General features: G+C 35.2%; 3 protein-coding genes across 3 annotated transcripts in view; 2 read left to right on the top strand and 1 right to left on the bottom strand.

Moving 5' to 3' along the window:
- The window catches only part of LOC114455906 (protein FAM163A-like), an 11085-nt gene extending 9943 nt beyond the window's left edge, over positions 1 to 1142 (bottom strand). Inside the window, exon 1 of the mRNA XM_028437209.1 lies at positions 974 to 1142. The gene's annotated coding sequence lies outside the window, so the exon portion shown is untranslated. The remainder of the gene's footprint in view (positions 1 to 973) is intronic.
- Positions 1143 to 2168: 1026 nt separating this feature from the next.
- Positions 2169 to 7760, top strand: eapp (e2f-associated phosphoprotein). The gene is made up of 6 exons (XM_028437206.1): positions 2169 to 2344; positions 2975 to 3153; positions 4152 to 4241; positions 5286 to 5400; positions 5478 to 5624; positions 7269 to 7760. The coding sequence occupies exons 1-6, from the start codon at positions 2262 to 2264 to the stop codon at positions 7561 to 7563; spliced, it is 909 nt and encodes a 302-aa protein (XP_028293007.1). The 5' UTR covers positions 2169 to 2261; the 3' UTR covers positions 7564 to 7760.
- Positions 7761 to 8965: 1205 nt separating this feature from the next.
- Positions 8966 to 12591, top strand: sptssa (serine palmitoyltransferase, small subunit A). Its single transcript, XM_028437210.1, has 2 exons — positions 8966 to 9123; positions 10711 to 12591. The coding sequence occupies exons 1-2, from the start codon at positions 9021 to 9023 to the stop codon at positions 10812 to 10814; spliced, it is 207 nt and encodes a 68-aa protein (XP_028293011.1). The 5' UTR covers positions 8966 to 9020; the 3' UTR covers positions 10815 to 12591.
- The last annotated feature ends 3214 nt before the right edge of the window (positions 12592 to 15805 follow it).

The following is a 15805-nucleotide window of genomic DNA, read 5'->3' as shown; positions in this document are numbered from 1 at the left end:
GTAATGACACACGTGTTAGTAGAAGAACGACTTCCAACGAGGTAACGGTAACGTGGTGGTGGGGGGCTGGGGGGGGGGGGGGGGGGGGGCTTCTGCATGGCTTCACATCATAAATTCACTCCCTCATCATTTCTACTCCTGCATTTATTCATAATGTCTTGGTAAATATATCTATGCTGTCAGAGTTTCCTCACACACTTCCTGAGATGAACAGTCTGACCTATAAATATTTAATCCTTCTTACAGTTTTCAGCACAAATACACAAAATCAGAGAATATTTACATCCATATTGATCAATAATAACAAATGATTTTTAATGTGTTGAAAGGGAGTGTCATAATGTCCTTAACGATACTTCACTGATTATTAAACAATAGGGTTAATAAAGTTTTTCATGCTCAACAAATAAACAAAGTGTCTGACACAAAAAAATTTGGTCAACAATTTTCTGGAGGCAAATATCCCTAAGAGTAAAATGTGTTAATAATAAATGAGGATAATCGGGATGGTTAATGTAATTTAATTATGCAACACATTTGTATCCATTCATAATAAGGAGATTGAGTTCCTTTTAATTCTCCTATTATCCTTCATGAGTTTATATTGAAGAAAAAGTGATGAAAACAGGTTGAAAGGTGACAAGTTTGCTGTAGCTGCAGAAAAATATGCAAAAAAATGGGCTTAAATTGTTCAAAAAACATTTTTAATTTCTTACAGGCATCTGGCGACCCCACTCACAGTGTCTCGAGACCCCAAATGGGGTCCTGGCCCCAAGGTTGAGAACCCCTGGTCCAATAAATAAATAAATAAATCGTGCAGGTAAATGTGTGTGTGTGTGAGTTTCGATAGAGGCAGAGCTGAACATTGTGCAGCTGCTAACGTGTGATCATCATCATCATCATCATCATCATCATCATCAGAGCCCTGACAGGCTCTCACGCACGCACGCACGGACCAACTCCGGTCACTCACCGCAGCGGAGGCCGCCTGTGGTGTCTCTACCTCCGGGTCCATCTCCTCCTCTCTCCCCGCTCCTCTCTCACCACTGACCGGACTCATTCTGCGTCTCAACGCGGGGCTGCGGTCCGCCTGAGGAGCGCCACACGGCGGCATGACTAGGCCGAGCTCCCGGTGCCGCGGGTCCCGGTGGGGGGCGGGGCTCCATGTGACGTAACTTTAAAAAAGGGAGTTTCAACCTGCGACCCGCGGGCCAATTTCTTTATTTTAATTCCGGGGCCTAACACAGTTTGATCAGTTTGTCCCTACAATGTTCAATCATCATCAATATTTAATCTATAATTTGGACTTCAGCGTATCAATAAAGTATGAAAAATATCAATGCTTAATTGTATGGCTAATTTGTATTTAATTTGGTCAGGTTTTGTGGAATATTTACGGAAGAGGATTAGGGCCACTCAAAATTCTGAGATTAAAGTTAGAATTCTGAGGAAAAATAAATAAAATTCTGACAAGAAAAGTTCACAATTCTAAACCTAAAGTCAGAATTATAAGAAAAAAGGTCAAATTAAAGTCAAAATTCTGAGAAAACGAAAGTCAGAATTTTGAAAAAAAATAAATAAAAATTCAGACTTCCGAAAAAAAAAAGGTCAGAATTCTGGGGGGGGGGGGGGAATATCGAAATTCTGACAAGAAAAAATCAGAATTCTGAGAAAAAAAAAGTCAGAATTCTAAAAAAATGCCAGAAAAAAAGTCCGAATTCTGAGGAAGAAGTCAAAATTCTAAGAGACTTTTTCTCAAAACATTAACATTCTTTTACTTAAGTATTTTTTTCCTCTCTTTTCTTTATTTAGTGTTTCTTATTTCCATTTGTAGTATTTCTTGAGCCTCTGTAAGAAGGTAATTCGGAATCAATAAAGTATTTCTGATTCTGATCGTGATTAGAGTGACAGAGCCCTCCAGCGGTCAGATGCAAGAACTGCACCATTAAAAATCACCGTGTGTGATGTTTTATGTGAAATAATTTATTTACCTTCTTATTAAAGCTTAATTTTTTTCTCAATAAAAATGACTTTAAATATTTCACTGACACTCATATTTGTTACACATTATTAACTTCAATTGTATCGCTTTTGGTTTCTTAATTCTAATTTTAGTTACTGCAGCGACTGGCAGATCCAGATGTGTTGCACAAGCGGAAGTTGGTCGTCACTTATAATGGACACCAGTCAAAGCACTACACCAGCAACCGGATGTTAACATTTTGACTCGGTTCTGAATTGGAGCTAAAAGTGACCGATTAATGATGGACAAACCGAGTAAACCAGGGGATTTTGACTCGTATGAGATCGAGGAGCCGAGCGATGAGGAGAGAGCGATCAGCAGGTGAGAGAAAAACGCGAAACCATGACGAGTTTAGCAGCTTTAGCTTCTTCAAGCTAACGGGTGCTAACGTTAGCACGGGGCTAACGCGTAAACAAATAGTAACGTCAAAGCTTCACGTTTTTAAGTTTTTTTATTTTAAAAAAAACCAAAGGAAAAAATACCCAGTATTTATATGTGTTAATTATTGTCAGTGCTTTAAATACTTTATTGTGAAAGCATCAATAAATAAATAAACACAAATTTAAAAAAAACAATAATATAGTGTCTTTCTGTTGCGTTTTTCTCCTGTTTGTACTGTATTATGATTACTGGAAACAGAATAAAGAAATATTTCTCTGACAATTTCGACTTAAAATGTGTTTTTTTTGGTTTTTTATTTTGAAAAAACAAACAAAATGTTATCCTCTTAAAGTGAGTGACATTTTAAATGATGTATTTTATCTGTATTAATGTTTTATTTTATTTAGTTTTGTTTATTTTATTTTTTTCTGTATTAATGTTTTAAATGTATGATAAATGAAGTGTGTAAATAACATCTGTGTCTGATCTCAGTTTGTGGTCATTTATTAAATCAGTTTCTGATTCAAACCTTAAAGTTTTTAAGTTTTTTTTTTCCTGTTTGTGTTTCAGCTCCGAGGACGAGCTGGACATCCTGCTCAACGGGACTCCACACCAGAAGAAGAAGCTGATCAGAGAGTATCTGACGGGGGAGAGCCAGTCCTCCAGCGGGGACGAGTTTGAGAAGGAGATGGAGGCGGAGCTTAGCTCCACCATGAAGACCATGGAGGGAACCTGGGCGCCAGCAGCAGGTAACACACACACACACACACACACACACACACACACACACACACACACACACACACACACACACACACACACACACACACCCACCCCTCAGGAGGACAACATCACCTCAGGGGTCAGGAAGATAAAGTGGGTGTGGTTAGTGTTGGGCCAATCAGCATCCTGTGCGTCTGTGTGCTGAATGAATGGCTCTTAGCGTTTGGTGTTGTGGTTTGACTGGTGATCATGTCATCTAGGGATGTAACGATTAATCGTAAGGCAGTTAAAAATCAATTCATAGGTTGATATCGATTTTCTGAAAATTGAATCACAGTACTTTTTTAAACAGCAGAGGGCGCTATATATTTATCCTTCTCTTGTCCAAATGCTGAGGCGGCGGGCAGAATCTGCTAATACTTTCTTTCTGGTCGCCTTCTACTCTTAAACATGTTCATAAATGATTCCTTACCCCTTTAGCACCAAAAGAATATCTGTAATATTACCTGAATATCTGTAAAAGTCACATTTTTCTATTAGCTCTGTCTGCTCACATAGCATATCTTCTTCACTGCACAGAATATCTGCATGGCAATCGACCACTGGGTTACCAGCGTCCTCTGCTGGTCCAAACAAATATCTGACATAAATACAGTGCAATGACTGTTTTGCAGTTTTGCATTGTTTACTATAGAACCAGAATTTAAATTAATAGGCTTCTTCTTCATTTCTATTATTCCTTTATTTATTTCATTCATGATTTATTTTTAGTTAAATTGCATTGTTTTGAATAGTTTATCAAGGGATTCTTTTGACAATGAAACATAAAAGGAAAATAATACAGTTTTTTCTAGTTTTTTTCCCAAAAAAATAAAGGAATATTTTTCAATCATCATTTATTTACAGTCCCATTTTGTAAAATAAATTGTGAGAGAATTGTATTGTGAATCAAATCGTATCGGGAGTTGAGTGAATCGTTATATCCCTAATGTCATCTTATGCGTGTGTTCCTGTTCTCTAACAGCTCCCTCTGATGGAGGAGCAGCTCCTACCAATCCTCAGATGTACGACAAAGTTTACTTTGACTCAGACTCAGACGACGAGGACTCACCTGGTAAGAATCTGACATGTATTAAAAGGTCATTAATGGGATTTCAACCATAGTTAAAGTCCATGTAAAGCAGGAATTAATGTATGTTATGAGTTTGTCACACCACAGAAACATGTCATTGACCACTGAGCAAAGGTCTGCTCCGCCCGAGTCCGAATATGTGCATCTCTGCTGGGTGGAGTCAGAACTTCGCCCGTGAGAGGCGAAGAACTAATTTGCGGTGCAAAAAAGTGCTAATTTCATGGAAAATGTGGCACCAATGGATGCGTTTTATGACATCCATTGGTGTCAACATTTTTGTGTCAGTGGCCTTTAGTACAAATTCAAAGCTTTACTAGTACTACTGGTAACACAAAATGTTCTACTTTATTATTTTGCTTTACTAGTCGCTCTACTCGTGCGCTAGTGAACCAAAACCTTTACTAGTAAAACAGTGTTTTCTTTACTAGTACAACCAAATCCAGCTCTCTGATTGGTTGGAATACTTTCAAATGCCTATGGCAAGCTTGGATTTATTTTCCCTGCCCCCTTATTAGCATAGGATGCTAACTAGTAGCACTAGTGACAGAAATTGCTTCACTATTAAAGTGTATTGGTGCACTAGTAAAGCTTAATAATGGATGAGATCATATTTACGCTCAAATTGCTGACCATAGTAAAGCGAAAAGTCACTGGTGTTTTTGGTTTACAAGTAGTCTTTAAAATATTCATTAGTGCTACTAGTTAGCATCATATGCTAATAAGGTGACCAAATGTAAATGAAGTAGGAGGGATTAGAACCAAATCTAACTCTCTGATTGATTGGAATATATTCTAAAGCCAATGGGAAGCCTGAATTTGCTTTTACTTGCCCCTCATTAGCATATGATGCTAACTAGTAGCACCAGAGACACCTCTGCATCACTAATAAAGTCTACTTGTGCACTAGTAAACCTAAACCTAGTACATGTAGAGATGAATAAAGGTTGATATTGGTTTACCATACTACTAGTGAGTTTCTGAGTGTACTAGTACTACACGGTCTTTTGTGACTCTGTGTTCTCACAGGAAGCTCCGTGGGTCGGCGCCAAAAGCAGCAGACGGTCCTGACCAACGACGAGCTGCTGTACGACCCCGACGAGGACGACCGTGATCAGGCTTGGGTCGACGCCCGCAGGAGAGCGTGAGTCACGTGACGCTAGTGTCTTTCCTAGGGTGAGGAAAAAACGTGTGAGTCAGCGTCTTTTCCTCTGACCTCAGGTACCGCGTCAGGATGAGACCCAACAACCCCAACCCCACCACTGCTCAGACATCACAGCAGCAGAAACAACGGGCGGGGTTAGCGAGCAGCGATGCTGTCCTCAACTGTCCCGCCTGCATGAGCACGCTGTGTCTGGACTGTCAGCGGTGAGGGGGGGGGACAGGAAGACAGAATAAGAACAATGACTCAGCATAATGCTGCGTTATATAAAAACGTGTAGCATACATTATAACCGTCTATGGCATTGTTTCTCAAATGGGGGTACGCGATGGCACTACAGGGGGTACTTGAGAAAGAGAAAATGGAAAATTAACAAATGAAAGGATTGAAAATATGCAGTTTAAAAATTATAATACTAAATATTACCAGCAACTCACACAACAACCAAAACACACAAAATAAGAGAAAAATATACTGAATAGTAAAGAGAACAGACAAGCAACAACAAAATACACAAAATGGCACCAAAAAAACACACACACTAAGAGAGAAAAATACTCACTATTATCAGCAACACACAACACGACAACAAAAGACACTAAATGAGAGAAAAACACACAAGATCACTAAAAACTACACAAAAATAACAGAGAAACGACATAAGAAACAACCAAAAACATTTATTCTGAGATAGATTAATTTAAATAATACCAACAACACACAAAATAAGAGAAAAATATACTGAATAATAAAAAGAACAGACAAACAACAACAAAACACACGAAATGATGATAGAAATGATCTTGATTAGAACATGAACTGAAAATACAAAGGCCAGTTCAGGAAATGACAAAAACTATAGAAATACATCTATTCAGGAGGCACTAAACACTGTTTCATTCACTTATTTACAAAATGGGATTCTTTATAATGTGTGTTATCATTCATTCATTCCATCATTATGATTTATAGATATTTATTTATAGAATTCTGAGCAAAATGTTGTAGTCGGACAAAGGGGGGACTTGGATTCAGAAATAAGAGAAAGGGGTACTAGTCTGCTCTATGGTTTCTATGTCTAATTTAATGTGTGTCTCTGTAACTAAAATATGATGAAGCTAGCAGGCTAATGTGCTACTTAGCATCACCCAGAGATACTAGTTTTCAGCAGCGTTAGAGGAGCAGCTGGTCCTTGTGTAGCCACCATCAGCTACTGAAGCCACGCCCACTGATCAGATCAGACTAATTCTACATCATTTAACACCAGACATGAGCGTTAAGTGTTTAGTTTAGAAACACAAAGATGCACTAAATGGATACTGTAGTATTCAGAGGTGAAACCCAGATTGGGTCATCAATTAGTCTGGTTACAAGCTGTGTCACTACAGCCAAAATGACTCTAACAAGATAAATAGCTGCAGACGTGACTCTCAAATGTTAGTTTTAATTTATTTCTTGCTTTTAAAGAATAGAATCTAACCAAACCTCTACTATCATATACGATCTTTGATGGAGTCAAAGTCACTACAGGTACGGTTTAAAACCATAGCAGTGGACATTATTGGTGGTTTTTGCGCCCCCTGTTGGTATTTCCACACATTTACAAATCAGAACACGTGACAACAGCATATGTAGCAAAAGTCATGAATAGTAATTAATTGAGAAAATTCTTAAAGGAGAAGTACCATTTATTTTTGTTTATTTTATAATGAAATATATAATGAATAGCAATTTTCCATTGATTTCCTGTAATTTTAGGGAAGAAATACTATATCAGGATATATATCATTATTGTGATATAACATTTTCTCTATATCTCACACACTAACTCAGCGTTTGTGCGTTTACAGGCATGAGAAGTACCGCACCCAGTACCGAGCCATGTTCGTGATGAACTGCACGGTGCAGAGCGGCGAGGTGCTGCGGTATCGCCACACGCTGGACGGGAAGAAGCGCGGGAAGAAGGGCAAGAAGAAGAGGAGGAGGGGGGGGGCACCACCCCCGCCATCACCACCGCCGCCCCCCGGGTCCGACCTCGAGGAGCTCTACCACCCCGTCCACTGCTCAGAGTGCTCCACAGAGGTCGGCGTGTTGGACAAGGACGAGGTTTATCACTTCTTCAACATCCTGGCCAGTCACTGCTGAGGACCACTTCCTGTTCCTGTTTTTAACCTCGTCAGACTCTGAATAAGGAGCCCAGCTGTGAATAAACGCACCTCAATTACTTTTTAAAGACGTTGAAAAACAAACAAACTGTCGCTGAGCAGAGCGCCACGGTCATGGAGAGCTGCTGTCCTGCATGTTTGAGGAAATAAAATACTGCTTTGTCAGATTTTACTGGACTTGTGATGTAGTTTGAGCTCAAACGGAGACAAATGTCATATTTTGATCAATAAAACAAATCCCAGAACATGTTTATACAAAGTAAATCCATATTAAAATACAAACATAATTTTCTACACATTTAATTAAATATTCACTCACATAGTTTATTAAAGAAAGGTAATGATTTTTTTTTTTTTTATTAAAACAGATTTTTATAGAGCGTCTATCTGTCGTATATGTATCATTTCTAATTATTGGAATTTTTTTTAAATGTCAAATATTGGCTTTCATAGATGGAGATTGGTGTTAAAAACAACTTTTAACGGGATTGGCTTGAGCACAAAGTCACCACAAAGTTAAAACAATATTTATTAAATATGTGTAAATATAGTGGAATAATTTGAGTAAAATTGCTGGATTCTTTGAAAGATTGAGAGTTCTTTGAATACTTTGAGATTAAAAATGACAGCCATCAGGCGATGTAAGCATGAGAAAAAATAAATAAAAAGTTGGGGCTTTTTTTTTTTTTTTTTTTTCTATTTTTGGTTATAGGTTGTTTCTTTTTTTTTTGAGAATGTTATCTGTATTTTCTAATAATTCATTTGCATTTCATCATAATTATTGAAATCAAACATCTTGATTTAGATCCCTATTTTTTATTTTCATTTATTGACAGTTTGTTGGTTCTATTTTTAATTAATATGCACATAGGTCTATCTTTGATAAGATGATTTTTAAGTATTTCCGGTTATTTAATCGCTGGCACTCCCGGCTGATGTGATTGGCTGGCACTGAGACCTTGTGATCTGACGTCACAAACATGCTGCCTTCAATTGCACTCGGAATCCGGAGAAATCCGACAGAACAAATCGGAAAAGTGCAATAAAACGGCCCTTGAGCTCGGGAACTCGGACAGGATCCAATCACCCCGAGTCGGTCGGAACGTTCTTTTAGTAAAATGGCGGCGCCCACCGTTAATCGTAAACTGTCACTTTCTCCTCAACTTTTACTTTTATGTGCCGTCTTATTTGGCATTTATGTTACTAAGAGTGCAGAATAACTCTGTAGCGGTATTTCCTTGCCCACTCTGTTCAGTTGAACGCCGTTCTGCGTAAGTAATGATACCTTATAGTTGAATGCACGCTTTATGGTCTATGGTTCCGACCTGGAATTTTCCAAATTTTGAGTGGAAGCAAATGCAGCTATGTGACGTCACGGTGCTGAGGTGATCTGATAGGCGGAGCTTGGGCCGGCCTGGCACTCGGTGTGTGACCATCATGGGGCTGTCTGAGTGCTGGAAGCAGCTTTCCTGGATTTATTACCAGTATCTACTGGTGACTGCGCTTTATATGCTGGAGCCCTGGGAGAGAACAGTGTTCAGTATCCTTTTATCACTATTACACTTTTAAATATCACTTTGTTTATACTCAGCTTCCGTATTTACTCATCGGACGAGCTAACATGCTAACTAGCTAAAATGCAAGTACAAAAAAATGACGTAAATTGAATTTAAAAAGATAAAGTCAACTAAGTTTTAAAACTTTAACATATGTTACTACATACATGATTGCCCTTTTCATCATTGTTTTCTTGTTATGACGTTTTTCTAAAGGACACCATTTGAACATCTGTTCAAAAACCCCGATTAACGTCACATTTATCCATTTTTGTCATTATTTTTTAAGCCGAATGATAGAAACGTCCCTGATGTTATCCATTGTTCTCAAACGCGTGTGATTCTTAAATTTATTTAATCTCATTTTAAAGCGAGAAACGGTAAATGTGGAACTTTTTAAACGAGCTTTGGTTGACGTCACACTTCATAAACGATGACGCGTTTAAAGCAGGTGGAACTGGAATTAACTATAAACGTCTATTTTTATTGAATGATTGCCTCTTAAACTTTAAATATGTTTGTTACACATAATAACCTTACGGTAAATTATTTTAAATACTCTTAATAAATTTAAAGTTTAGCTGGTTTAAGTTTTAAAAGGATATTTATTAAAACCCAATAACAGAATAGGACGTATTTAATGTTACGTTTTGGTACAATGTATTTTTTGTTGTTACAATATATTGTAAACCTCATTCCAACCATACAAAACTAATTGAAAGGAGGCGATAGAGTAAATTATTTAAAATGTGTTTTATTTACTGTATACATGAAGACTGTATCGCTTTTATCTACTTGTTGTTGCTGGTTTTAGAAATGTTTTATATAGAGGCCATAATAGATTATATATAATATATAAAAAAGTATATTAAAAATGGGCTTCCTACAAAAATATTACTTCTAAAAAGGTTTTTTAGTATCATAATAATAGTATCACAGTAATTATGACTTTAATGTTTTATTATTTTAGTGTTCCAAGGTTGTTGTTTTTTGTTTTTTTTTTGCTGGACAAAATGGGTTTTTATAGGTTTTTCTTTTCTTATTAACATAACTGTGTTGGTGTGACACTGAAATGACCAAATGGAATGACAGCATTTTAATAATAATAACTTTAATTTGTAAAGCACTTAACATTTAGACATTGGCAGAGAAAATAGATAAAACTAATAATAAAACCAACAGTGAATGAAATCAATTAAACAGAATTTATTTAGCTTTTATATCAGTTACTAATTCATTATCGTCACTCACTCTTTTCATGATTTCTTTGATCCATTGATCACATTTGTGTGTGTTTCACACTTTCTAGACACACGAATAGTGTGTAAATGTGTGATGTCGTTCCTGAACATGCACGTGATGCATTTCTGTGACACAGTGGTTGATTTTTAAGTTAAAAGTCAGATGGATTTTTCTTTTTCACAATGTTAATTCAGTTTTTCACAATCAATAAAAATCAGAATCCCTGCGTTATTTTTTTTATAGGTGAGTTCCAACCTTTTGTGACTTCATAGATGTTTAAAGTAGTTTATTTAAAGTTGCTCCTGGTTGCTCCTTGACCTGGTTCTCAGACTCGTTGCTGGTCTCCGTGGGGGCCATGGCCGTCTACACCTGCTACGTGTTCATGCCTCAGCACATCATGGCCATCCTTCACTACTTCGAGGTGGTTCAATGACGACTCAGGAACTCACGGACTCTCCCACGCATGGCGCCGTTTGATTCCTGAATTCTCTCTGACTTAACCAACCTGCCTTCATCATCATCATCCTTCTCCTGCTTTCACTCTCTGATCAGAATATGTTCACACTCCATGATGGTCCTTCTGCAGAAAGAGGAAGACGCGTCACAATAAACACCAAGTCTTGCTCTTTTTCGGGCTTTTTAAACCAAATGTGACTTCAGAAAAATGCACATCTTTTTATTGTGTATTGTAAATGTTTTTGTTTTTTTTTAGTTCCTGCAGCTGCAAATTGTCACATTTTTGTTAAAAAACTAAAGCCATCGTCAGACATGGAACCAAACGTTCTCCTAACGCTCAAACTCTGAGGAAAACTCTGAATTCCTTCAGTTTATCTGTGAAATTCAGAGACTGTGACGTCAGATCACATGGGTTCAGAGGCAGCCAATCACAACAGCCCACAGTCCCGCCCATTAAATCACCTGAAATACTTCAATGTTAAATAAAAAAAACAAGCATGAAATTTCAGATTCAATATTTTTTTAACACAACAGAACATTAAAAGTCCCAAAACAATCACCAATATTTGCAGGATAATCATGATTTTACATGACATGTCATTTTTAATCTCAGTTTGTAAAGAACAAAAAAATCTCAATGTGTAAAAAAATCCTGCAATTCCTCAAATTATTCCATAAAATGTATCCAAATTTAGTTTAAATGAACATCCGATCTGTCACTGATTGATTGGAAAAAAAAAAAAAAAAAAAACAGTTTAGGAGAAAAATACCAGATCTGACAAAAGGTTTTGTGAACTTATGCAAATATTAGTTTTTATTTTTGGTAAAATCTTGCATTAGTGTGAAAAGTCCACCTTTTTTAACTATTTTTACCATTTCTCAGTTAAAAAAAAAAGAAACTGAGGAAAAAATCTGTATTTTCACTCTGACTTTCCTGTTAAAAGCCTTTGATGTTAAAAGCCTTTGATGTGGATGAATGTGTGTGAATTTGAAACGACTCGTTTGTGTGAGTGTTAGAAAGTAGAAAAATTAAAATAAAGCCACTTTTAGTCTGAAACGTTATTTTTAAAGTGTTCACGACTCAGACCAAATTTTCTGCTGTGTTTTTTTGTTTTCACTGCTTTATTCCTTTGATGTCACATCCAAACGTTAAATCTTCACTTTCTGTGTTCATGGAAAACTAAAAAAATGACTTCAAACACTTTAAGTAAAGTTGGATTTATTTACACTGGTTTTTATTCCATTTTGTTACAAAATATAGGCTGAGGAACCAAAAGTACAACTCTTACCTTAAAAAGTTTTTTAAAAATAATTGAAAGACATTTAGAATTTTAAGAAAAAAAACCCAAACTTCTGAGAAAAGTTAAACATTTTAAAGAGAAAAAAGCTAACAAAATTAAACCAAATTTCTGTTCTGAGGAGGAAAAAGTAAAATTTTAGAAAAAATAAACGTTATTTTTAGAACCCCAAAAAAAAAAATTATCGGGGGAAATGAAAAAGAAAAGTGATTATTTGAGGACAATTCTGATTGTAAATCTTTCCATTTTCCTGTATGAACTTCTGCTGCTGTGTTTGAATGTGATATAGATGTGTTTTATGTAGATGTGTTCATAGCGGTGCAGTGGAAGGAAACTGTTCCTGCAGTGTTTTCATCTCCTGCCGCTGCCGTTCTTCCAGTATCAGTTTATAAATAAAAGTGAAAGCTTTTATAAATGATTCTAACACCGAACCAATAAAGACTGATTTCAACACTTCAAAGGCTGCCTTTGATTTTTTTCAGACGTGTCGCTTTGATTCATAAAGAAAAAATCCACCAGGAAATAATTCAGGAAATATTTAAATTTTAAAATAAAGCAGGGGTTGTTTTTTTAACTATAAATTAAATTCAAAGAATTTATCATTTTTCCTTGCTTTTCATAGACTTTCCATTGTGCTAAGGACAAAACTTCCTGTTAACTTCAAAACAAGAGCCCTATTTACCAAACAGTAAAAAAAAAAAAAAACTAATGAAAGGCAAGAAGAGACGCTTTTATTTTGAAAAGTGGATGTTTGATTTGAGCTGCAAACAAAATATACACACCAGTCAGGCAAAATATTTCATATTAGAATGTATAGCATGAACAGATAATAAAAAAAAAAACGTAAAATACAAGGAAATGAAAATAAAACACATCTCAGTAACACTAAGAAAAATACATATTACACAAAACAATAAATGTTTGATTTGATCCACATTTTAAGTGTCAATATTGGAGCAATTAGTTTAAACGTTGGATTGTTCACCCACTAATAGGGGACGTGAGCTGGGTTTAGACCGTCGTGAGACAGGTTAGTTTCACCCTACTGATGATGTGTTGTTGCAATAGTAATCCTGCTCTAAATTAGCAAAAAACTGTCATGAAAAATGGTGAAAAGAGGTTAAAAGTGACAATAATGCATCAACATATGTGACATTAGGTGGAAAAATGGTGGAAAGAGTTTATAACAAGTGCTGAAAATGTCTTGAAAGTGGAAAAAATGTGGAGAAAAGGCTTTGAAATATGAAGTGTCAGAAATGTAGCAAAAATGCATTAAAAGGAGCAAAAATATGAGAAGAAAAAAGTGATGAAAATAGGTTAAAATATGGTGAGTTTGGTGTAGTTACAGAAAGTATGAGTAGTATATACCTTAATATGAGTATAGTATATACGTTAGTATGAGTATACTATATACGTTAGTATGAGTAGTATATATGTTAGTATGAGTATTATATACGTCAGTATGAGTATAGTATATAGGTTAGTATGAGTACTATATACGTTAGTATGAGTAGTATATATGTTAGTATGAGTACTATATACGTCAGTATGAGTATAGTATATACGTTAGTATGAGTACTATATACATTAGTATGGGTACGATATACGTTAGTATGAGTATAGTATATAGGTTAGTATGAGTACTATATACGTTAGTATGAGTATAGTATATAGGTTAGTATGAGTACGATATACGTTAGTATGAGTATAGTATATAGGTTAGTATGAGTACGATATACGTTAATATGAGTATAGTATATAGGTTAGTATGAGTACGATATACGTTAGTATGAGTATAGTATATAGGTTAGTATGAGTACGATATACGTTAATATGAGTATAGTATATAGGTTAGTATGAGTACGATATACGTTAGTATGAGTATAGTATATAGGTTAGTATGAGTACTATATACGTTAGTATGAGTAGTATATACGTCAGTATGAGTATAATATATACGTTAGTATGAGTACTATATACGTTAGTATGAGTATAGTATATAGTTAGTATGAATACTATTTACGCTAGTATGAGTAGTATATACGTTAGTATGAGTAGTATATATAAGTTAGTATGAGTACTATATACGTTAGTATGAGTAGTATATAAGTTAGTATGAGTAGTATATATAAGTTAGTATGAGTACTATATACGTTAGTATGAGTAGTATATAAGTTAGTATGAGTATTATATAAAAGTTAGTATGAGTAGTATATATAAGTTAGTATGAGTACTATATACGTTAGTATGAGTAGCATATAAGTTAATATGAGTCGTATATATAAGTTAGTATGAGTACTATATACGTTAGTATGAGTAGTATATAAGTTAGTATGAGTAGTATATATAAGTTAGTATGAGTCGTATATATAAGTTAGTATGAGTAGTATATATAAGTTAGTATGAGTACTATATACATTAGTATGAGTACGATATACGTTAGTATGAGTATAGTATATAGGTTAGTATGAGCACTATATACGTTAGTATGAGTAGTATATATGTTAGTATGAGTACTATATACGTCAGTATGAGTATAGTATATACGTTAGTATGAGTACTGTATACATTAGTATGGATACGATATACGTTAGTATGAGTATAGTATATAGGTTAGTATGAGTACTATATACGTTAGTATGAGTATAGTATATAGGTTAGTATGAGTACGATATACGTTAGTATGAGTATAGTATATAGGTTAGTATGAGTACGATATACGTTAGTATGAGTATAGTATATAGGTTAGTATGAGTACGATATACGTTAGTATGAGTATAGTATATAGGTTAGTATGAGTACTATATACGTTAGTATGAGTAGTATATACGTCAGTATGAGTATAATATATACGTTAGTGTGAGTACTGTATACGTTAGTATGAGTATAGTATATAGTTAGTATGAATACTATATACGTTAGTATGAGTAGTATATACGTTAGTATGAGTAGTATATAAGTTAGTATGAGTAGTATATATAAGTTAGTATGAGTACTATATACGTTAGTATGAGTAGTATATAAGTTAGTATGAGTAGTATATATAAGTTAGTATGAGTAGTATATATGTTAGTATGAGTAGTATATATGTTAGTATGAGTACTGTATACATTAGTATGAGTAGTATATAAGTTAGTATGAGTAGTATATATAAGTTAGTATGAGTACTATATACGTTTGTATGAGTACTATATATGTTAGTATGAGTAGTATATAAGTTAGTATGAGAATATTTAGTTGTGACTCATTTATCTTTCGACCATAATAATTTACAATAATGAAGCTGTGAGAGAAAAACGGAATTAAATACAAGTTTAATTATTTCAATGGTTAAAAATCTTCTGCTTCTACTAATTTCTTTTCCCGTTTATCCATCAATGGTTTCTCTACAAGTTGTTGACCGTTTTTCTTCCAGTATTTTAATTTAATGGTCATTAATCAGTTAATCAGTAAGTCCTATTTAATATAAATAATATTATATATATATAACTGTTGATATATAACATATATGTTTATTACGTTTAGTGGTCTATTGTTTATTTCTGTTCGTGTGCTCGTGCTGCGGTGCACGTTCACAGCACGTGCGGCTCAGTGTGAACTCTACATGCTGCACGCGAGCCCCTCTATGGCGCTGCTGCTGCGCATGCGTGCGTCAGTGTGCATAAGAAAA

Source organism: Gouania willdenowi, chromosome 22 (assembly GCF_900634775.1).
Source record: "Gouania willdenowi chromosome 22, fGouWil2.1, whole genome shotgun sequence".
In the NCBI taxonomy this organism is placed as follows: Eukaryota; Metazoa; Chordata; class Actinopteri; order Blenniiformes; family Gobiesocidae; genus Gouania; species Gouania willdenowi.
This window is presented reverse-complemented; position numbering and strand designations above follow the sequence as displayed.